The 24,272-nt window shown below is 39.3% G+C and overlaps 1 protein-coding gene across 1 annotated transcript in view; it reads right to left on the bottom strand.

The window, feature by feature from the left end:
- Nucleotides 1-2,682: 2,682 nt before the first annotated feature.
- The window catches only part of LOC126284323 (uncharacterized), a 112,617-nt gene continuing 91,027 nt past the window's right edge, over nucleotides 2,683-24,272 (bottom strand). The window contains exons 4-5 of the mRNA XM_049983165.1: nucleotides 14,119-14,294; nucleotides 2,683-4,478 (exon numbers count right to left, since the gene is read on the bottom strand). Of these exons, the coding sequence (XP_049839122.1) occupies nucleotides 4,325-4,478; nucleotides 14,119-14,294 (330 nt within the window). The 3' untranslated portion in view covers nucleotides 2,683-4,324. The remainder of the gene's footprint in view (nucleotides 4,479-14,118; nucleotides 14,295-24,272) is intronic.

Genomic DNA, 24,272 nt, shown 5'->3' with positions numbered 1-24,272 from the left:
ACTGATGAGCAGCTTGTATTTTGAGTGACGATTCTAACACCATATGCTAGTCAATTCAGTCTCTTATTTAAATTGTTTAGGTGTACCTCCCACTTCAGATCTGCCTGAACATGTACACCTAGGAATTTAGTATGACTGACCTTCAACACATTTTTTCCTTCGATAGTGAAAACAGGGTTTGCAGGATGCAGGTTTTGTGTGGTATGAAAGGTAATTGCCACAGTTTTTTCAGAATTTATGATGAGCCTATAGGACTTGAACCAGTGTGTTAAGGTATGCATAACTGATACTGCAGCCTCCTGCAGATTTTCCTCATTCTGTGATTTAATTAGAATATTAGTTTCATTTGCAAACATTACAGTGTTTCCATTAAGTATTTTACTAGCAAAGTCATTTACATACATTAGAAATAGGACAGGTCCTAGAACTGACCCTTGTGGGACTCCATACTTTATTTTCTGCTCATCACTGTAAGAACTAGAAATTTTTTGTGTTTCACTATCTTAGTGTTTTATTTCTGTAATCTGCTGACGATTACTGAGGTACGTCTGGATACTCTTCTCAGGCAGGCCTCTAATTCCATAATTACTTAATTTACACAAGAGAATGCCATGATCAGTTACATCAAAGGTTTTACTTAGATCCAGAAATATCCCAGGTACCTGTTGTTTATCATCCACTGCTTTTAATACTTCATTTAAGAAGGCAAAAATTACTGACTGAGTTGGCTTTCCAGCTTTGAACCTATGTTGGCAGTCACTTATCAGCCTCTATTTAATATAACTGTTAATCTTCTAAGGAACATTTTTTCCATAATTTTGGTGAAGCCTGACAAAACTGAAACTGGTCTATAATTAGCAATATCACTTTTTGCACCATTCTTATGCAAAGGTGGTACTTGTGCAGTTTTTAAATTATTTAGAAATACACCACTCTCGGAAGATGAATTTACTATGTCTGTTTATTTTTATTCATAATCAGCTCTATATAACTGTGATTAACTGGCCTGGTACCCATTTCTTTCCTTATAATTTGCCAGGTTGCTTTAGTTTTATTCTTGTAATCATACAATATTTTGTCATTTTCTAGTTTTTTTGCTTTTGAAATAACTTGTTTTAGTATTATTTTGTATCTTTTTAAATATGCGATAAAGTCAGGACTGGTATTATACTTGGAGTACTCATACAATCTCCTTTTATTTTGACATGATAACCTTATCCCGTTTGCAAGCCACTTGTTTGTTTTTTTGAGTAGAGTTCAACATAAGTGTTTCCTTGGGAAAAGCCATTTCAAATAAAATGTTTTAATGTAGCAATAAACTTATCATATTTCTCATTGGTCTCATTACAGTCACATAAATCTTTCCAACTTTCACCCTCTAGGAGAGAACAAAAATATTCCACATTTTAATGCAGAAATTCCTTACAGTGTGTTGTATTCGACTGGGTATTTGATGTCCTGAAACATTCATTGCAAGAATGTGAGCATAGTTATAGCTGAAACCCATATTTATAACTTGTGTGTTATATTTATCAAGATCTGATCAATAATAGATACAGAGGTAGGTGTTCCTCGAGTTGGTTCAGTTACCGTTGGACTGATGTTGAACGATTGTAGTAAATTCATATTGTCATCTCTGAATTTACTGGATTTCGAGAAATCAATATTAAGGTCACCACATATAATTATATTTTTCTTGGAAGAATGAATTTCTTGGTAATTCAACAATAGAGAGTTCTATATCTTTTCTACAGGACAGTTTATGGTATTTAGTTACACGATTGAATTCAATATTTTCTTTAACATAAATACAAGTTGTTATTTTCCTACAAAACATGCTTGCTACTTTGAACTAAGAAAGATATGTTTGCTCTAACATATCTTGTTTGAGCTAGTGTTCTGTAAAACAAAGTACAGAAATATCATTTAGATCATTTAATATTATTTCTATTTCATTTAGTTCATTTGGGAGCAACTGAACATTTTATGGAGTAATTTAAAATTAGGGACAGGGATGTAATCATTTCTTGCTTGACCACTTACCTCACTATTTGAGGTAGTGTACTTAGTGGTAAAAAATACTCATGTTTTCACACGATGGTCATGGTGTTTGCCATATGGCTTGCTGGTTCGCTGTTTGTGGGTTCCTGCCTTTCTTCTGTCAAAATGTTCCCAATTTTCACTTTTTTTCCCTCCTTTTTCACCCATCTGTCCATTAACGACTGCCTTGTTGCTTCATTTGATGGCTTGAAATTCGACTTAGTGTGTTATTATGACTTTCATTGGGCTTATTTTTTGTTATACAATGGTCCATAACTGTCCTTTTTGTGTGTATGTGTGTGTGTGGGGGGGGGGGGGGGGGTGGCACATTCACTTTGAAACTGGCACTTTGTATCTGATTGTCCATTTGCGTATGCTTTTTTTCTGTACCGGTACTTGGTTTTTCAGTTTTCGCCACATGTATTTAATGCTTGTGTGTTTAATGTTTGTGTCTTGAGCAGCTACATATAAATTCTGACTTGAGTCACACATGTATTTTAAATGAGTAGCTCAAACATAACCATCAACTGTGTGCAACTTGAGTTGCTAAAAAACAATTAATAAAAAAATAAAAATAATAAAAGTGCAGTAAAGTTGGTGATGTTTAGTACATAACAAGACTAATCATGTGAAAGATAAATGTATGTTCCACAATGTAAATTTCTTTTATTGAAAACACTTGAAACTTCTGAAGTCGTTCAAGCAACTACAGTTTAGAGTAACTGAGAAGGCAGCAATATTTTAAAGTATCAGCTTTCTTTCCATTTCAACCAATCAAATGTATGACTTGTGCAAATAACTACAAACAATATAGTGATAGATTATTGTTAATACAATATGCACATTAGCTTAATGTGACTTCCTAGTCATTTGCTAATATACACCTCAAATTTGTGTGCATCCCTGAATGTTCTTCTTTATGTAGTCTATAGAACATGATGAACAAAAGAATGAATGTATCATAGAGCTGCTTCAATTACAGTAAATCACAGTATTATAAGTCAGAACAGTTATTGTTAAACAAAATATGGTGACATTTATTTGCACCACAACATTAGCATAAAAACAAAGACCTATACTGAACAGTCTGCATTCACACTGCCATTATTTGCCACTGTAAGAAACTCTGTACAATGCAACATTCATCACAGTAAAGCACTCATATTGATATTCCTCTTCCAGGGAATTTAACTCAGTCAAGAATAACTAAATGTTTGAAAGGTACTTTACAGTTCTCCTTTTATAGTAAGTGGTGTTAGTGTGTGTCACAAGACATGGGCAACTAAACATTTTCCTCACGCGTTATCCCTTGAGTATTTTAATTATTTGATGCAGCATGAGAATTCTGGAGTCATATACTATATTATCACACTTTTCTGACCATAATAAGAGACATCTTGCTGTTGTAAAAATTGCTTGTAACTCTGTTTCAGCATATTTGAATTTTAATGGAATTCCATACAACCAGAAGAAAACAATTAGAACTATTAATGTCTTGATGATGGATAATTTTTGGATAGGGAATACAATAAAACAGTTATATCTGCAACAAATAAAAACTTCATAATTTAATCAGACATGTTTGCTCAATGCTTTAACATGCTATACACAAGTTTACAAAACTCAACAAGATAACAAGTTAGAGACTAGACATATTTATAAAAAATGTATAAGAAAATACAAAAATATAAAAAAAACTTCACATCACTCTACAAATGTACACTGTAATCTTGCAGCTGGAAGACAAAACTGATGATTTCATACTTAGATGTGCAATTTGTAATGTCACTGATATACTGCATTTGTGCACTCGACTATTTCATTCTCAAATTTGCAATTAGATTATTAGTCTGATAATTGTTTTCATGTTTGCTAGTGGGATGTTCAGTGTGCACATATGTTGTGAAATAGTAATGATAATGCCAATATAAACATCTATATAGGATGTTCACTCAGAAGGAGACCGTAACAGTTTAGCAAAAGCCATTCATTGTTAGAGGAATGTCATTTGGATAACAGAAAAAAAAACTTTGGATGTCCTGAATCGGACAACCTGTATTGCAACTGGCCTTAAAACTTTTGCAGTAAAATACTAAATGGACCACTGATTATACGTTTTGTTGGGGAGAATATGAGCAAGGTTTTGCAAAACACGTGAGAAATAAATATTTCACAATTACGCTGGGTATTATGAGCACTGTCAGCTTGACTATAGTAACAGACCACAACTCCAAATTTGCTGGCACACTGTTTTCCTGTGGTATTTGTCATTAATGAGATCATATTATCCAACAACTCCAGGCTGTGCATGGTAACCTGTATGTGGATCAGCAGAGTAATTGACTATATGCAGTTTACCACTTTTGTCATAGAATCCATAATGCCCTTTCACATTGCCATGTGCATCACGCTCCTCATATCGGATCAGTCTGTTGTGCCTGTTGTTTTTAAAAAGAAAAAATATAAGAACACTGCATTGCTTCCAGAAATATGTCAGTATTTTTCAAGCTGCCATTACACAATTTCAAAAATAAGCAGTGGAGTGTAAAGCACAATGTGATACATAAAATGCAAGATAGTAGTCAAAATATTTTCTTAAAACTGTGAAATTAATGTCTCTGTCATCTTATGCTATGTGTTCATGTAAATTAAGTATTGCTCAGAAAACTATTATCAAAAAGAGGGCGAATATTGTATAAAATCATTTTGAAAATCACTGTTTTATCAAGAATGTCAGCAATTATTATACAAATAATATGAAGACAGCTCAGATATTGCTGAATACTTTGGATCCTAAACATGCAATGTAAAGTATACTGACACAAAGATTCCAAGACTTACCAAGCGGGAAAGCGCCGGCAGACAGGCACGTGAACAAAACACACACACACACACACAGAATTACTAGCTTTCTAGCTTTCGCAACCAATGGTTGCTTCTTCAGGAAGGAGAGGGAAAGACGAAAGGATGTGGGTTTTAAGGGAGAGGGTAAGGAGTCATTCCAATCCCGGGAGCGGAAAGACTTCCCTTAGGGGAAAAAAAGGACAGGTGTACACTCACACACACACACACACACACACACACACACACACACACACATATCCATCCGCACATTCACAGACACAAGCAGACATATTTAAAGGCAAAGAGTAAGGGCAGAGATGTCAGTCGAGGCGGAAGTACAGAGGCAAAGAAGTTGTTGAAGGACAGGTGAGGTATGAGCGGCAGCAACTTGAAATTAGCGGAGGTTGAGGCCTGGCGGATTTCGAGAAGAGAGGATATACTGAAGGGCGAGTTCCCATCTCCGGAGTTCGGATAGGTTGGTGTTGGTGGGAAGTATCCAGATAACTCGGACGATGTAACATTGTGCCAAGATGTGCTGGCCGTGCATCAAGGCATGTTTAGCCACAGGGTGATCCTCATTACCAACAAACACTGTCTGCCTGTGTCCATTCATGCGAATGGACAGTTTGTTGCTGGTCATTCCCACATAGAAAGCGTCACATTGCAGGAAGGTCAGTTGGTAAATCACGTGGGTGCTTTCACACGTGGCTCTGCCTTTGATCGTGTACTCCTTCCGGGTTACAGGACTGGAGTAGGTGGTGGTGGGAGGGTGCATAGGACAGGTTTTACACCGGGGGCGGTTGCAAGGGTAGGAGCCAGAGGGTAGAGAAGGTGGTTTGGGGATTTCATAGGGATGAACCAAGAGGTTACGAAGGTTAGGTGGACGGCGGAAAGACACTCTTGGTGGAGTGGGGAGGATTTCATGAAGGATGGATCTCATTTCGGGGCAGGATTTTAGGAAGTCGTATCCCTGCTGGAGAGCCACATTCAAGGTCTGATCCAGTCCCGGGAAGTATTCTGTCACAAGTGGGGCACTTTTGGGGTTCTTCTGTGAGAGGTTCTGGGTTTGAGGGGTTGAGGAAGTGGCTCTGGTTATCTGCTTCTGTACCAGGTTGGGAGGGTAGTTGCGGGATGCGAAAGCTGTTTTCAGGTTGTTGGTGTAATGGTCGAGGGATTCAGGACTGGAGCAGATTCGTTTGCCACGAAGGCCTAGGCTGTAGGGAAAGGACCGTTTGATATGGAATGGGTGGCAGCTGATGGAGGTACTGTTGCTTGTTGGTGGGTTTGATGTGGATGGATGTGTGCAGCTGGCCATTGGACAGATGGAGGTCAACGTCTAGAAAAGTGGCATGGGATTTGGAGTAGGACCAGGTGAATCTGATGGAACCAAAGGAGTTGAGGTTGGAGAGGAAATTCTGGAGTTGTTCTTCACTGTGTATCCAGATCATGAAGATGTCATCAATAAATCTGTACCAAACTTTGGGTTGGCAGGCTTGGGTAACCAAGAAGGCTTCCTCTAAGCGACCCATAAATAGGTTGGCATACGAGGGGGCCATCCTGGTACCCATGGCTGTTCCCTTTAATTGTTGGTATGTCTGGCCTTCAAAAGTGAAGAAGTTGTGGGTTAGGATCAAGATGGCTAAGGTAATAAGGAAAGAGGTTTAGGTAGGGTAGCAGATTATCTGCGTGAAAGGAAGTGCTCCATCGTAACGAGGCACTGGATGGTTTCCGGGGGTAACAGATTCTAGGTGATCGAGGAAGTGGATGGTGTCTTTGATGGATACGAGACTGTATGTAATGGGTTGAAGGTGTTTATCTACATAGGCAGAGATACATTCTGTGGGGGCTTGGTAACCAGCTACAATGGGGCGGCCAGGATGTTTGGGTTTGTGAATTTTAGGAAGTAGGTAGAAGGTAGGAGTGCGAGGTGTCGGTGGGGTGAGGAGTTTGATGGAGTCCGGTGAAAGGTTTTGTAGGGGGCCTAAGGTTCTGAGGATTCCTTGGAGCTCTGCGTGGACATCAGGAATGGGATTACCTTGGCAAACTTTGCATGTAGAGTTGTCTGAAAGCTGACGCAGTACCTCAGCCACATACTCCCGACGATCAAGTACCACGGTCGTGGAGCCCTTGTCAGCCGGAAGAATGATGATGGATCGGTCAGCTTTCATATCACGGATAGCCTGGGCTTCGGCTGTGGTGATGTTGGGAGTAGGATTAAGGTTTTTCAAGAAAGATTGAGAGGCAAGGCTGGAAGTGAGAAATTCCTGGAAGGTTTAGAGAGGGTGATTTTGAGGAAGAGGAGGTGGGTCCCGCTGTGATGGAGGATGGAACTGTTGCAGGCAGGGTTCAATTTGGATAGTGTCTTGGGGAGTTGGATCATTAGGAGTGGGATCAGGATTGTTTTGTCTACAATCGTAGACAAAACAATCCTACCTTCTACCTACTTCCTAAAATTCACAAACCCAAACATCCTGGCCGCCCCATTGTAGCTGGTTACCAAGCCCCCACAGAACGTATCTCTGCCTACGTAGATCAACACCTTCAACCCATTACATGCAGTCTCCCATCCTTCATCAAAGACACCAACCACTTTCTCGAACGCCTGGAATCCGTGCCCAGTCTGTTACCCCCGGAAACCATCCTTGTAACCATTGATGCCACTTCCCTATACACGAATATCCCGCACGTCCAGGGCCTCGCTGCAGTGGAGCACTTCCTTTCACGCCGATCACCTGCCACCCTACCTAAAACCTCTTTCCTCGTAATCTTAGCCAGCTTCATCCTGACCCACAACTTCTTCACTTTTGAAGGCCAGACATACCAACAATTAAAGGGAACAGCCATGGGTACCAGGATGGCCCCCTCGTATGCCAACCTATTTATGGGTCGCTTAGAGGAAGCCTTCTTGGTTACCCAAGCCTGCCAACCCAAAGTTTGGTACAGATTTATTGATGACATCTTCATGATCTGGATACACAGTGAAGAACAACTCCAGAATTTCCTCTCCAACCTCAACTCCTTTGGTTCCATCAGATTCACCTGGTCCTACTCCAAATCCCATGCCACTTTCCTAGAAGTTGACCTCCATCTGTCCAATGGCCAGCTGCACACATCCGTCCACATCAAACCCACCAACAAGCAACAGTACCTCCATTATGACAGCTGCCACCCATTCCATATCAAACGGTCCTTTCCCTACAGCCTAGGCCTTCATGGCAAACGAATCTGCTCCAGTCCTGAATCCCTCGACCATTACACCAACAACCTGAAAACAGCTTTCGCATCCCGCAACTACCCTCCCAACCTGGTACAGAAGCAGATAACCAGAGCCACTTCCTCATCCCCTCAAACCCAGAACCTCTCACAGAAGAACCCCAAAAGTGCCCCACTTGTGACAGAATACTTCCCGGGACTGGATCAGACCTTGAATGTGGCTCTCCAGCAGGGATACGACTTCCTAAAATCCTGCCCCGAAATGAGATCCATCCTTCATGAAATCCTCCCCACTCCACCAAGAGTGTCTTTCCGCCGTCCACCTAACCTTCGTAACCTCTTGGTTCATCCATATGAAATCCCCAAACCACCTTCTCTACCCTCTGGCTCCTACCCTTGCAACCGCCCCCGGTGTAAAACCTGTCCTATGCACCCTCCCACCACCACCTACTCCAGTCCTGTAACCCGGAAGGAGTACACGATCAAAGGCAGAGCCACGTGTGAAAGCACCCACGTGATTTACCAACTGACCTTCCTGCAATGTGACGCTTTCTATGTGGGAATGACCAGCAACAAACTGTCCATTCGCATGAATGGACACAGGCAGACAGTGTTTGTTGGTAATGAGGATCACCCTGTGGCTAAACATGCCTTGATGCACGGCCAGCACATCTTGGCACAATGTTACACCGTCCGAGTTATCTGGATACTTCCCACCAACACCAACCTATCCGAACTCCGGAGATGGGAACTCGCCCTTCAGTATATCCTCTCTTCTCGAAATCCGCCAGGCCTCAACCTCCGCTAATTTCAAGTTGCCGCCGCTCATACCTCACCTGTCTTTCAACAACTTCTTTGCCTCTGTACTTCCGCCTCGACTGACATCTCTGCCCTTACTCTTTGCCTTTAAATATGTCTGCTTGTGTCTGTGTATGTGCGGATGGATATGTGTGTGTGTGTGTGTGTGTGTGTGTGTGTGTGTGTGTGTGTGTGTGTGTGTGTGTGTGCGAGTGTACACCTGTCCTTTTTTTCCCCTAAGGGAAGTCTTTCCGCTCCCGGGATTGGAATGACTCCTTACCCTCTCCCTTAAAACCCACATCCTTTCGTCTTTCCCTCTCCTTCCTGAAGAAGCAACCATCGGTTGCGAAAGCTAGAAAGCTAGTAATTCTGTGTGTGTGTTTGTGTGTTTTGTTCATGTGCCTGTCTGCCGGCACTTTCCCGCTTGGTAAGTCTTGGAATCTTTGTTTTTAATATATTTTTCCGATGTGGAAGTTTCTTTATATATATATATATATATATATATATATATATATTCATTTGTAGCAAAATACTCTTTCCGCATGCAACAAGAACTATATAAACTACTGAAATCTTCAATTATACAGTAAGCAGCAACTTCTGCTGATCAAAAAATTCCTTGTGGAAGAATTAATTAGAAAGGTAAGTATTGTCAGTGTTTAGTACTCAACATTACCCTATGAATATCTAAACTTTTGATGAAATTTCTGTGATAAATGTAAGATTCTTACAAGAGGTTCTAATGTTAAAGACAAAATATATGTCATTTACAGAGGAGACAGATCTCTGAATTAGGTACTTATAATATCTAATGAGTAGTTGAATATTCATCATCAAACAGTGCATGTAAACTCAAGTAAGGCAAAAATAAGATTTGTCAGTTGTTGTACTTTACTCTATGAAAGTAAACATATTCAAGCCATGTATTTAGCTCCCTCATCTGCTGCATTATTCTACTAGTCACTATAAATGAAATGTATGATACTTCCATTATTAAATTATCTGAATTTATTTTTATTACTAGATGCACTAATCTCAAATTATCAAAAACTTTAAAAGAAAATATCAAACATTGGAATGTAACGATATTATGAAAAAGAAAGTTGCTACTCACCGTATAGCAGAGATGCTGAGTCACAGAGAGGCACAACAAAAAGACTGTGCTTTTGGCCAGCAAGGTCATCATCAAAAACAGATGGCACACACACACACACACACACACACACACACACACACACACACACACACATGACTGCAGTCTGTTGCTTCAGTTGCCAGAGACTGCAGTCACATTTGAGTGAATTGTGAGAGAGCATGAGAGAGAGAGAGAGAGAGAGAGAGAGAGAGAGAGAGAGAGAGAGAGAGAGAGAGAGCATGTTTTCTATTTTTTGGGTGAAGGCCTTTCTGGCTAAAAGCTTATTTGTGACAGGCTTTTTGTTGCACCTATCTGCGACTCAGCATCTCCACTACATAGTGAGTAGGAACTTTCCTTTTCATAATATTGTTAAAAGAAAATATAATTTTAATTCAATGTATAGGACCTTATTAATTACAATAAATATAGATAATTTACAACTACAATAATGGAAATTCCAGCTTAGAAACAAAAAATTAAAATGCAAATAGAACAACAAGTCACCTACAACCAATTAATATATGATGCTTTGTTAATGTAAGAAAAGAGACAGATGGGCTTCTAAGCTACCACTCTTTTTTATAGTGTAAGTACATCATACAAAACACCCACCCCTAGTCACAGTGTTTGAGTGTCTTTAGGATCATGCATCTGAATGTACGCACTTACTCTAGAAAAGGAGCAGTAGTTTAAAACAAGTTAATTATCCATGGTGTTACATGTGTTAATGCAACAAATATCAATCAGCAATAGATGTTTGTACTGTTTCCTCACTTTGTTCATTTTTAATGATACAACTTAGACTCCTTGAAATCATTCATCAGAGCCAAAAGGAAAAGGTTGTCTGCATTGCAATTTAGGAGTTTAATGTAAAACTTTATTGGAATCGTCAGATTATGTAGGAAACAATGTATGAGCAATATGTGAGTACAGTTGCAAATAAGTGGCACACACACAAGCCTAGCAGTGCATTGTCTTGTGTGGGCAGATGGGCAGTGTTGCATAAATGTTAGTAAGGAAGACCTGATAAATGGAGTGAAAACATGAAATCAGTTTACAAGATGTCTTGCAAACATCATGTAGCACAATATCAGTATTTGACTTAGTTCACCTGACTTCACACACCCAGTTGGTCACTTCTCATGGTACCAGTATTGATGTATTCTGGATCTGCATGCAAACTATGTGTGGAGTGATTCCCATGGAAAATATTCAGACCCAGTCTGATTCCACATCTTATTGTTTAGAAGTTTTTCCTGCCACATATGGAAACTTTATCCCATTGTGAATTCTCATAATCAGAGATTCTATACATTTTTGCAAACCTAATAATTTGAGTTTCGTAGTGTACCTAATCTATGTTAAAAAGTTTCTTTCACTCAAATGTATCCATCTTTTCTCCACCCTGCTGTTGCAATTTTTACAAATGTAATACAGAATGGTTCAGTAATCATTAATTAAATCTCTTTCATACTGTTCATGTCATAACATAATAAATAGTTAATTGGTTACAAGGACACATTAAAAAAAGTAGGGACAAATATTATATAAAGCCCGCAAGCAAACTATAAATTATTATATTGGATCTAAGTGTACACTGAATACAGCATACATTTTAAATTTGAAGTTACAGGAATGTATTCATTGAACAGCAGCTTCAGTGTTGTTTATCAGGAAACTAAAACTCATAACTAGTTGGCAACATACAAAAACACAATACTTTATTCACTGTTCATAGTTTCATGCTTTAAATATAAAATGACCAAATGTTCAACTATGTAAGACTGATGTCATGTCTCTATTTGCTAGTAAAGTTCCATTTCTTTCAGCAAAATTTTGAATCTGATATCTTTCTGATGTGTAGACTTCATGAATAAAGTAACATTCCTTTGGAGACAAGACCTTGAGTCTCTGACAGCCTTTTCTAAGCTAGGTTAGAGTTACATCTGCATTCACATCTATGCCTACACACTGCAAGCCACCTTATAGTGTGTGCCAGACGGTACTTGGTGTACCATTGTCACTGCCTCCTGCTCCTGTTCCAGTAACATATGGTTACTGGGAAGGACAACTGTACTCTGTGTAGACTTGAACCTCTCTAATTTTATCTTCATGGTCTTTTCATGAAATATACAGGGTGTACATAAAGTCCCGCAAACTTTCAATTATTTATTGCACAAGAACTAAACATTGTACAGATGTCATACATTTTGCATTTTGAAGAGAAACTCTGAATTTTTTTTTACAATTATTCAATATGCAAACCATAAGTGGCCCAGCAAATGTCAATACAATAATCAAATTCTTGCCATACCTGTCCCAGCATGGCATCATCGACTGCGGCAGTTGCTTGCCATTTTCTCTGCTGAAGCTCTACTAAATCACATGGTAGAGGTGGTACATATACCAGATCGTTAATGTGTCCCCACAGAAAAAAGTCACACAGAGTGAGATCTGGTGATTGCAGAGGCCATTTCGTGAAACAGCCGTCCCCTTTTGTAGCACAGCCGATCCATCAATGCGGTAGCTCCGTGTTCAGGAACCCACAAACTTCATCATGAAAATGAGGTGCTAGCAGTAAATGGCCTTCACTGTTGGTGGCTTCTTACCATACTTGGTTCTAAACATCTGTTGAACAGCTGTAACACACTTGTTTTTGTCGAACTCCAACACAAAGAAAGTTTGCTACGCACCTGCACTTGCCATTTTTGTGACTAGTGCTGACTATCGGCAAATTAGCAAATGATGCTGTGGCGGTATATATGGAGAAAAAAAATCCTTTCAGAGTTCCTCTTCAAAATGACATATGTTTGATACCTGTACAATGTTTGGTTCTTTAACGAAAAATGCTGCTGTTCTTTGGACCTTCTCTATTTCCTCTGTCAGTAGTCCTATCTGGTGCAGATCCCAGTTTCATGAGCAGTTTTCAAGTATTGGCTGAATGTTACTCCCTTCGTTGATGGTTTACATTTCAGTAGGATTTTTTCAATGAATCTCAGTATGGCATCTCCCTTACATGCAATTGATTTTGTGAGGTCATAGCACTTAATATAGCTCTGTTCTTAAACTCTTAGATATTTTATGGAAGTAACTGCTTCCAGTGATGGTTCTGCAATCATGTAATCATATCTTTCTGTCTATGTATTCACAATATGTTACATTTGTTTATGTTGAGAGTCAATTGCCACTCCTTGCACCAAGTGTCAATCCTCTGTAGGTCTGCCTGCATTTCACTAGAGTTTCCTAGCATCTTAATTTCTTTGTAAATAGCTGCATCATTCACGGAAAACCTCATGGAACTGCTAAGATTCTCTACTAGGTCATTTATATATATTGTGAAAGTAACGGTCTTATAGCTTTCCCTTGGGACATACCCCAAGTTACTTTTATGTCTGAAGACTCCTATTATTCAGAATGACATATTGTGTTCCCCATATGGGGGAAAAGAGGTTAGTATTTCAGCCTTTTCTGTGTCAACCTCTGTTTCTCTGCCATTAAGGCCACTTAGTGTCTGGACAGACGGCTTTCATCCATTTACCAGTTTAATATAAGACTAAACCTTCAAATTTTCTGTCTAGTCACTATATAGAGTTTTACTTTTGAATTTGTTGAACAGTTCATGCACAGCCCTTCTGATGTTAATTTTGACTTTGTTCAGTTTTTATTTGTCTCTAAGGCTTTTGCTACATATAAATTTATAGTGAAGCTCTCTTTGCTTTCATAGCAGCTTTTTGAGATGGTTGTTGAACCGTGATGTGTCTTTTTCATGCTGCACAATTTTGCTTGGCACATATCTGTATAAAACAAATTGTAAGATGCTCCTGAACTTTGACCACTTTTTGCTCAGCACTGTTAGTGCTGGAGATGAAAATTTTGTGTGGACCTGTCGGTAATCTGAAACCTGTCCCTTGCTGCACTTGATAAACAGAAACTCATGCTATCTTCCTTTGGATTTCTATTTACAGCATGATTCAGTAACGCTGTAAAGGCCTTAGGGCCACTGATTTCCTGTTCTGTGCTCCCTGTTCGATAGTAACTAATTCAAAACGTTTAGATCTGATAGGGAGTAATAAACTTTGCTTACTTACACATTGCCTGTGTCAAATCCAAATTTGTAGGAGTTTGGTCCATTTTGACCATGCATCTGAAATTCAACTCGATCTCCTCCGCTGCTGAGATGAACAGCATCACCCAAGGGTTCATCACCCAAGTTTTGTGTGCCTGCACCCGCAACAATAGCAGAAAAGCTAGATTCTGCAGGCTCCTGCAAACAACAAAAAATCAGTCTCTCCAGAATGTACCTTCAGCATGCACACTATTCTTAGAGAAAGTTAATCAGTCATAAATCATATTTTAGAAAGAAAGCTTCAGATTAATAATAGCAAAAATTATGAAAATATTAATTAAAAATCCTATGGGAATATTCTTAAAACAGCATATGCCTTCCAGAAAATACTGAATTGAACTTGTATCATTATCAAGTATTTTCCAGATCAAATCTTCATCTAGCTTGGCCATTATACTTACAGAAATACTATATTGACAAATACACCAAAAGTTATGAAAGCATCCATTGCACATATTTAAGCTATTGCCCCCGTAAATGATAATGATAATTAAAAATACTTGCAATGATAGCTGGCACTTAAATACCATAAATTAATAATTATAAATTAAATTAAAGATACAGTTCATCTGTGACACACTTCCAGCAACAGTAAGATTCTGTAGTCACTGAGGCAAAATTAGTGACCAATGTAATAAGTTTAAAGATGTACTGATGACCATGTTGAAACCTTTTCTTCTGTGTAGCTTGTGTAGTCCAAATTTATAGCTGTCTGTCTCCTTTAGTTCTACATCTCCAAGCTCAACAATAATGTTGTCCAAAGTGTGTTTTTTGTTTGCTTGTATCTGCATGTATATTGTATTTGTTTCCATGTATTAAAAGATTGTTTCCCCTGGAATGATTGTTTCCACTTTACATATTTAGTGAAGTCTTCTTTTACAGGTCATGCGTTGCAGAACCAGTAACATCCAATGAAGTTACATCTGTGGACATGACTACACTATGAGATACTGTTTTGGTCATATCATTGACATAAAGAATGAGAAGTAGTAGACCATGGGTGGATCCGAGAGGAAACCCATATTTTGCATTTTCAAAATTTGAAAAGACACTATTTTTCACTTTTAGCTTTATTTCTACGCACTGCTTTCTACTTTTAAAAAACTATTTAATGATGTCTACTGCTTTCCTCTTATACCATAACAATGAAGCTTTTCGAATAGGATGTCATGGCATATACAATCAAATGCTTTAGACAGGTCCAGGAACATACTACAGACTTTCTTCTGTTCATCAAGAATTTCAGTTACAAGTGGTACGAATTCAGCTATTGCTATTTTGGTAGATTTGCTCTTTTTCAACCCCTGTTGTGCATCATTGGGAATATTGCATGTTTGTATAAAATTTAATATTCTGTCTTTTATTATGGTTTCTATTATTTCAGAGAGTACAGATGTAATACATCAGTTACAGGTCTGTAATTTCCTGGGTCATTTTTGCACTCTCCTTAATCTATGGGGATTACTTTACTCTTTTCCAGGAATGTTGGAAATATTTCTTTTTCTATAGATAAGTTTGTCAGACAGGCAAATGGCTTTGTTACCCACTGTACACAGCATTTAATTAGTTTATTGGGAATACCGTCTAGACCCTCAGTGTTTTTTGCTTTTTGATTATGTATTTTTTTTTTCAATTTTTGATTCATTGGTTTGGGTCAGGAATAAGCATTTTGTCTCATATGGATTGTTTATTGTGTTTATTTTAGAAGTATAATTTTTATTTATTAATTTGTTCACAACTTCAACATAATGTTTGTTTAAAGTATAGCTGACATTTTATATATCTCTGAGTTCGCTCTCATTTACCTCAAGTGTTGCTTTAGCAATTTTTTTTGCACTCCTACAACTTTCTTCACTTCATTTATGTTTGTTTACTTGTCCAGAATCATTTTAGTACCTTGTTTGCACATGTGATATATATGACAGTGCAAACTAGTTAATTTACAATACAGTAGTCATTTTGACTACATTGTTGACATAATCAGAATGCATTTAATAATGTAAGTTGGGGTACTACATAGCTTGCACATGTGCTAATAGCAGTTATTAAGTGACATGACAGGATAAGTACAATGTAAACTACATTACGAACTGACAAATAGTAAAATTTGGTAACTGAGGTTTACTTATTATGATGTTCCATAAATTCAGACAAAGAATAGAAGCAGTGGTCAAGCAAGAACTGTTTTAACTTTATTTTAAATGCATTTAATGTTGGTACGCATTTTAGGTAAGAAGTAAAATGGTTATATAACATAGTTGCAGTATGATACAGTCCTCTTTTGCATAAGTTTGTATTTCCTGTGTTCATGTGTGGGTTCCGCTTCTGCCTAGTTTCGTATGTGTATATCATAGTTGTGGATGGAGAGGTTTTCCATTTTTAAGATGCTCCCTTTCGTGAAAATTAATATATCATATATATACAAGCAAGGCAGCAGCAATATTTTGCGAGTTGGAAATGGTTTTAATGAGAGACCATTTGGTGTCAGTGATATTTGCTGAAGTTGCTATCTTGTTTTCATAATATGTCAATTTAGTTTCTATTATCAGTTTGATTTATGACTTCTTTTCCTTACGTGCATCCCTATTTTCTTGGATTGGCCTTAGCTGACAATTCTCATACATGCTTTTCACATCTTCCCTTTTCCTTTTTACCTCTACTGTGACCCAATTTTTATTATGCTTCTCATTTGTTTCCATACATACAAATGGGCATGCAACATCTCGGTAATGGCCTAATTATTGCAGAATGATTCCCAGCCTTTATCTAAGTTTTCTGATAAGTATACTTAACCAGAGCCTTTGTAGTCTAACTATTATTGTTTGCTTAGTTTGTCTAAACTATTTCAATATTTTTTCTGGCCTTTCTGTGTTGCTAATTCAACTAATATTCATAGTAGTCTGTAATGGTTGTCTATATGACCTGTACAGTCGGTCTGCTCTGTGGTATATTAGTGACTACTTGATCTATTAATGCTTCTGTATTTTTACAGCATCTCATGGTACTGTCTACTGCTAAAGTAAGCCAGTAAGTTTTAATCACATCTTGAAAACTCGTTGTATAATAGTTGTCATTTAGTGTGTTAATATTTAGGTCACCAGCTACAATAATATAAGGAAATTCCCTACTAGCCTCATCTTTGAGTACCACTAATTCTTTTAGAAATCCATTTATCTGATACATATCAAATGTGCAAATTGTAAATCAATCATGCAACTCTTGTGGCAGGCATTATGATCAATTATTTGTGATCATCCCAGAAGTGTTTTGTTGTGAGAGTATTGTCCAGAGACAAGGTCACTTTAGCGGGTCTGATGAAGCACTTCTTATGGCCTGGTACTAAAGTCATTACAGACGGGTTTCAGTCCTACAAGATTCTGAAAACTGAAGGATTCAACCACAAGTTCGTCAACCACTCTGTAGAGTTTATGTCTTTGGATGACCCCAGTGTGCACAAGCAGAACATCGAGCACCTATGGAAATCTGTGAAGTCTTCCATTAAAAGAGAGGGATGTCCAGGACAAAGAGATGAACTGTACTTGTTTCAGTACCTCTATTTCCACAACTTGCATTTGAAGGGAAAAGTTAATGCATGTGACACTCTGCCAATATTCTTGTGTGGGCAGAGTTTACCCAGGCTAAGGCAAAAAGAGAATTGTCCCTGTAGCGTACACATCACATGGACTTTCAGATGACAACAACACAGACAACGAGTAAGGTAAGTCATCTCCTTTGTAATTACAAGTATTTCTGTAATGTTTTTCATTTGTTGTTGCTGAATGAACCACCGTAAACATACTCATAATGTCCACCACCAGAGTCACATGATCGATTTACAATCGCATGTTTAATAATGTATCGTTTGGCCCTGCAACTTTGATAGTCAATCACTCCTGGAAATTATCCACACTTTCTTCATTATATGTTGTCTGTATTGCTACAGCTTCAAACAGCATTTCTGTACAGTTGTCTACTGACTATGGTATGATACCCCCTATTTTACTGTGTACATAGACTGCCATTCCTCTGCCCTTATGTTCAGATTTGCACAAAATTAGAAACTATTTTACATTCATCTATGCTGTAAACATTAACTTCATTTCTCTTTAGCCCATGTTCTGACATAATAAATATACATGGTAATTCTGCAGCTACTATTAGTTCTATCTGATCTAATTTACTGAATGCATACTGTACATTCTGCTGCAAGATTCTTACATTAGAAATGTTTATGTTAATGTCAATTTTCTATGGTACCTCTCTTTTTATCTGCTGGCACAAAAAAACCTGCTCCTTGAACTGTTTTTGCTTCTGTGTTCTTACTCCTCTCCCATATCTTGCCTGCAGGATCTATGCCACAGCTTCTTTTTCTGCAGGTAACGTCACAGCTCCTTCTGCTGTTGATGACACTGCTGTTCCTTCCTTTAGAGGGCAGAGTGATGTATTCTCTTCTGCTCTTTCATCTTGTGGTTGTTTTGAGTCCGCTACTGGATACAGCATTGTGTCTGCTATTTCTTCCCTCATTGACACTAGTATAGGTCTATGTACCTATTTTTGTGTGCTGCTAATTTGTTTCTAGTATTTCTTTGCACAGAATTCGTTTACCATAGTTGTTTCTGTGCAGTCCATGCTTTGTGAAATGCTCTCTCACTGAGCTTGTTGCTTCAATAAATGTAACATTAGAGAAAATGCTACATATCTTCCTGAATTTTCTGTTTGTGTTGATGAATTCTCTGTTTACACATGAAGCTTCTATCAGGTTATGCCTGTGAGTAATGCTTGAAACATATACATCTGAATGTGTAAATTTTTAATGACGATGTAAATAAAACAGAAAGAAACTTCCACATGGGAAAAATATATTAAAAACAAAGATTCCAAGACTTACCAAGCGGGAAGGCGCCGGCAGACAGGCACATGAACAAAACACACAAACACACACACAGAATTACAAGCTTTCGCAACTGGCAGTTGCTTCGTCAGGAAAGAGGGAAGGAGAGGGAAAAATGAAAGGATGTGGGTTTTAAGGGAGAGGGTAAGGAGTCATTCCAATCCCGGGAGCGGAAAGACTTCCCTTAGGGGAAAAAAAGGACAGGTGTACACTCGCACACACACACACATATCCATCCGCACATACACAGACACAAGCAGACATATTTAAAGGCAAAGAGTTAAGGGCAGAGATGTCATTCGAGGCGGAAGTACAGAGGCAAAGAAGTTGTTGAAAGACAGGTGAGGTATGAGCGGCGGCAACTTGAAATTAGCGGAGGTTGAGGCCTGGCGGATATCGAGAAGAGAGGATATACTGAAGGGCGAGTTCCCATCTCCGGAGTTCGGATAGGTTGGTGTTGGTGGGAAGTATCCAGATAACTCGGACGGTGTAACACTGTGCCAAGATGTGCTGGCCGTGCATCAAGGCATGTTTAGCCACAGGGTGATCCTCATTACCAACAAACACTGTCTGTCTGTGTCCATTCATGCGAATGGACAGTTTGTTGCTGGTCATTCCCACATAGAAAGCGTCACATTGCAGGAAGGTCAGTTGGTAAATCACGTGGGTGCTTTCACATGTGGCTCTCCCTTTGATCGTGTACACCTTCCGGGTTACAGGACTGGAGTAGGTGGTGGTGGGAGGGTGCATAGGACAGGTTTTACACCGGGGGCGGTTGCAAGGGTAGGAGCCAGAGGGTAGGGGAGGTGGTTTGGGGATTTCATAGGGATGAACCAAGAGGTTACGAAGGTTAGGTGGACGGCGATCAAAGGGAGAGCCACATGTGAAAGCACCCACGTGATTTACCAACTGACCTGCCTGCACTGTGATGCTTTCTATGTGGGAATGACCAGCAACAAACTGTCCATTCGCATGAATGGACACAGACAGACAGTGTTTGTTGGTAATGAGGATCACCCTGTGGCTAAACATGCCTTGATGCACGGCCAGCACATCTTGGCACAGTGTTACACCGTCCGAGTTATCTGGATACTTCCCACCAACACCAACCTATCCGAACTCCGGAGATGGGAACTCGCCCTTCAGTATATCCTCTCTTCTCGATATCCGCCAGGCCTCAACCTCCGCTAATTTCAAGTTGCCGCCGCTCATACCTCACCTGTCTTTCAACAACTTCTTTGCCTCTGTACTTCCGCCTCGAATGACATCTCTGCCCTTAACTCTTTGCCTTTAAATATGTCTGCTTGTGTCTGTGTATGTGCGGATGGATATGTGTGTGTGTGTGCGAGTGTACACCTGTCCTTTTTTTCCCCTAAGGGAAGTCTTTCCGCTCCCGGGATTGGAATGACTCCTTACCCTCTCCCTTAAAACCCACATCCTTTCATTTTTCCCTCTCCTTCCCTCTTTCCTGACGAAGCAACTGCCAGTTGCGAAAGCTTGTAATTCTGTGTGTGTGTTTGTGTGTTTTGTTCATGTGCCTGTCTGCCGGCGCCTTCCCGCTTGGTAAGTCTTGGAATCTTTGTTTTTAATGTGTAAATTTTTATAAAGATTCTCTCAGAATCCTGATTGCATTTACACTTTCATTCTTTTAAACGTCATTTCCTCCCTTGATAACAAGACATTTGGAACCTTTTGTTACTGTTGTTTCATAGTTTTTCAGCACTTCATGCTGAGGTGCACCAGTATGGGTGAAAAGAGTTACTTTTAGTTTAGTTTGCATAGTGGCAATAATACCTGCTAAGCCTCTTCTGTGCTTAGGTGAAAATATGTGAACATCACCTTCCTTATTTTTCACATTGGGCAAAATATTTCGCAAACGTTTAATATTTTCTTGCTTCTTCGAGGTACTTCTTGGAAAACTGAAGTCATTTCTCTTATTTCCCTGGTTGATTGAATCATGACTTTTATCTAGCTGAACATATTTGTCCATTGTTTTCAGTTCAAAATGTTTGTCGTTTTGTTTACAAGTTAGCTTTTTTTAGGCTTAAAAGTGGCTCATTTTAGAATTTTTGTTTTTGTTTGAGTTTATTTATAACTGTTTCCAGATTACTTATGTATTGTTTTGCGCACAGTAAGTCCTGTTCTAACATAGAAACTACGTTTTCTTCATGTACAGTACCATATTTTAGTAAACACAACAGTCGCACAAACAGCAGTCAATTACACCACAGGTACATTTTGTGTTTACTTCTTCGAAACATGAGATACACTTGGAATGACTCCATTTTTGGCTCAATGAACATAGTTTAATACCATTTAAAAGTCTTTCACTACATATAATCCACTTTATATTCATAACATAGGTATTTTTCATGGAACCACTTACTAAAACTTCTGTATGAGCTGCCATCTTTGCCAGTGTTAAGTCAGAAATCCAACCAACATATACTTAGAGACATTCATTTTAAAGTCAGAAGTATGGCTAAAAAAAAAGAAAAAATAAATAAAAAAGAAAAAATAAACATCAAACCAGAGAACAAACAATGCTTTTCACTGTTCTGTTCCCACACAGCCCCACCCTCTCCCCCCAAAGAGCGGAGCACCTGGGATGTAGGGGTACTTGAATTTGATTTGTTGTCCAGCTCTTTTACAGATGACTGGTTGATGTATCATTGTGAGCACAGGTGTGACTGGTTGTTCTACAGTCCTCTGGCATTTTGGTGTTCTGTCTTCAGTTCAACTGCGTGTAGTTTCACCTGACCCTTGATCATCCTGAACTAGAGGAGTGCTTTCATGCTTAGGCAATGGTAAGGTCCATGCTGGTTTCCCTCTTTCAATGGACACCCTGACAATTTTTCCATTTTGCAATATGTCTATAGTGTGGGCATTACGTCACAGTACTTGGTAGGACCCAGTATAAGGAGGTTGTATGGGTGCCCGTATGGCGTCTTTGCACAACATGATGTATGGGTTGTCTACCAAAGCTTTGTGCACGAAGGCCAGATGTTCACTGTGGCAGGATGCTGGTGGCCCTCTCATCCTTGCTACATGGTCACAAATGTGATGTACCTGCAGTGGTAGCTCCATTTGTGGTTGTAGTGGTGTGAGATAGCCTGCAGGAATTCTCAATGGTTCTCCATAAGCCATCTCTGTCACTGAAACCCCTGTACTCACCTTATACTTAGTCTGTAAACCTAGAAGTACTAGTGGCAGGGCCTCTGTCCAACTCTTTCAGTGACACATGAGGGCCGCCTCCAGTGTTCTGTGCCAATGCTGAGTAATAACTGGTTGTGTGGTGACATTGGAAGCCACACGGTCTAGCCAGTTCATTGAACAGATTAGACTTGAACTGTCAACCTTGATCAGTTGTAATATGTAGGGGTTATACAAAACATGCTAACCAATGTGCAACAAATGCCTTTGCAATTGTCTCAGCTGCTACATCTGTCACTGGGATAGCCTCCGCCCAATTTGTGCATCTGTCTGTTGCTGTGAGCAAGTATTTGTAACCCTCTGAGGGAAACCTGCAAATTTGCCCTCTGCACGAACATGTTGTCCTACTTTACAACACTGGCACTGAAGGCATGAACAACTCCAATTCCTGACATCCTTTTTAATTGATGGCCACACAAACTGCTCGGTTTGCAACTTTATAGTGGTGTCTGCGCCTGGGTGTGCTAAGTTGTGGACATTGTCAAAAGCCTCTTTGCAGAATCACTTTGTAATACATGGCCATGGTATCTGTTGCGATATGTCATACCATATTTTTATCTTGCTTCCCAGCACTTCTATTTGTTTCAGCCGCAATCCTGTGTGTCAGTCTGTTAGTAAGTCTTGCTACCCCTGATCTCTCTTGTGTTGTGGCAAGGTTGTCATAATTTAAGACGCTGGCTAAGTTGCATACTTGAGAAAAATAATCGGCAACTATGTTTCCTGTGCCACTAATATCCCATATGTCTTTAGTGAATTGGCTGATGAACTATGTGTCGGAACTGCTGATGTGAACATTTGTCACTGATGATGTGGAATGCTGACACAATAGGTTTATGATCTGTGAAAACTGTCACTGGTCGGGCTTCAACGCAAGGCCAAAAACCTCAAAGGCTGCAAATGTCCATCACTTCTTAGTGTAGTGCTGCTCCAATTACGACCTAGCTGGCATCGTCCACAATATTAAATCATGCACCCAGGACAGGATGGGCCAGCAACAGTGCATCTTCTGTCTATTGTAAAAGTCTCTTGCCCTTGTCATTCTTACCCACAAGTGTGACCATTAGTGGTACCTGGATGGCAGCTGGTACCAGCAAATGATGACGATAAAAATTTACCATGCCTAAAAATCGTCTGAGTTACTTATAGTCCATTGGCTTTGGTAGATTATGCAATGTGGCAATCTTTTCAGGCAAAGATTGGATCCCATTGGCTGAGACCCTGTGGCCTAGGAAAGTTACCTCACTTTTGTGCATAATGTACTTGTCTTCATTTAGCATCACTCCATAGTTACACAAACTCTCTTTCACTTCACTTATATGCTTGTCGTGAAATAGTACATCCGTTGAATATATTAATATGTCATCTAAATTTGCAAAGCAAAATGGCAAGCTTCAGAACACTTCGCCAATGAATCTCTGCCAGGTTTTGGGTTGCCTTTTAAGACCAAATGTCATAAACAAAAACTCAAACAGGGCAATGTAATAACTGCAGTCTTTGCAACATTGGTGTGTGCCACTGGGATCTGGTTATAAGCTTTCTGGCAATCGAGCACTGAGAAAACTTGTACGCCATACAGAGAAGAGGTAAATTCTTGGGTATTAGGTATCAGGAACTTATCTGGGGCTGTTCTTGAGTTCAGCCTATGGTAATTGCCACAGCAGCACCATGTGCCATCCAATTTGTGCACTAAATGTAATGGGGATGCCTGTGGGCTGTTTGACCTTCATATAATGCACAGAGAATGTCCTCAAATATCGCCTTCATCTCAGCCAACCATTCTGGAGCTATTCTATGAATGCATTGTGTAACAAGTGGACCTGGTGTCATGCGAGCACTGTATTATGCATAACACTGCTTGGCTGCACTGGCATATGCAGGAACAACTGTTTACTTGCATCATTAATTACTCCTATTATACTGTCCACAGAACCTCTCTGAATTACTATTACCCTGTCACATTGTGTCCCACTTACAAGGCAGGCACTTGCAAAGTTTTAAGCCAGTGTAAAGTG

This window comes from Schistocerca gregaria, chromosome 8 (assembly GCF_023897955.1).
Source record: "Schistocerca gregaria isolate iqSchGreg1 chromosome 8, iqSchGreg1.2, whole genome shotgun sequence".
In the NCBI taxonomy this organism is placed as follows: Eukaryota; Metazoa; Arthropoda; class Insecta; order Orthoptera; family Acrididae; genus Schistocerca; species Schistocerca gregaria.
This window is presented reverse-complemented; position numbering and strand designations above follow the sequence as displayed.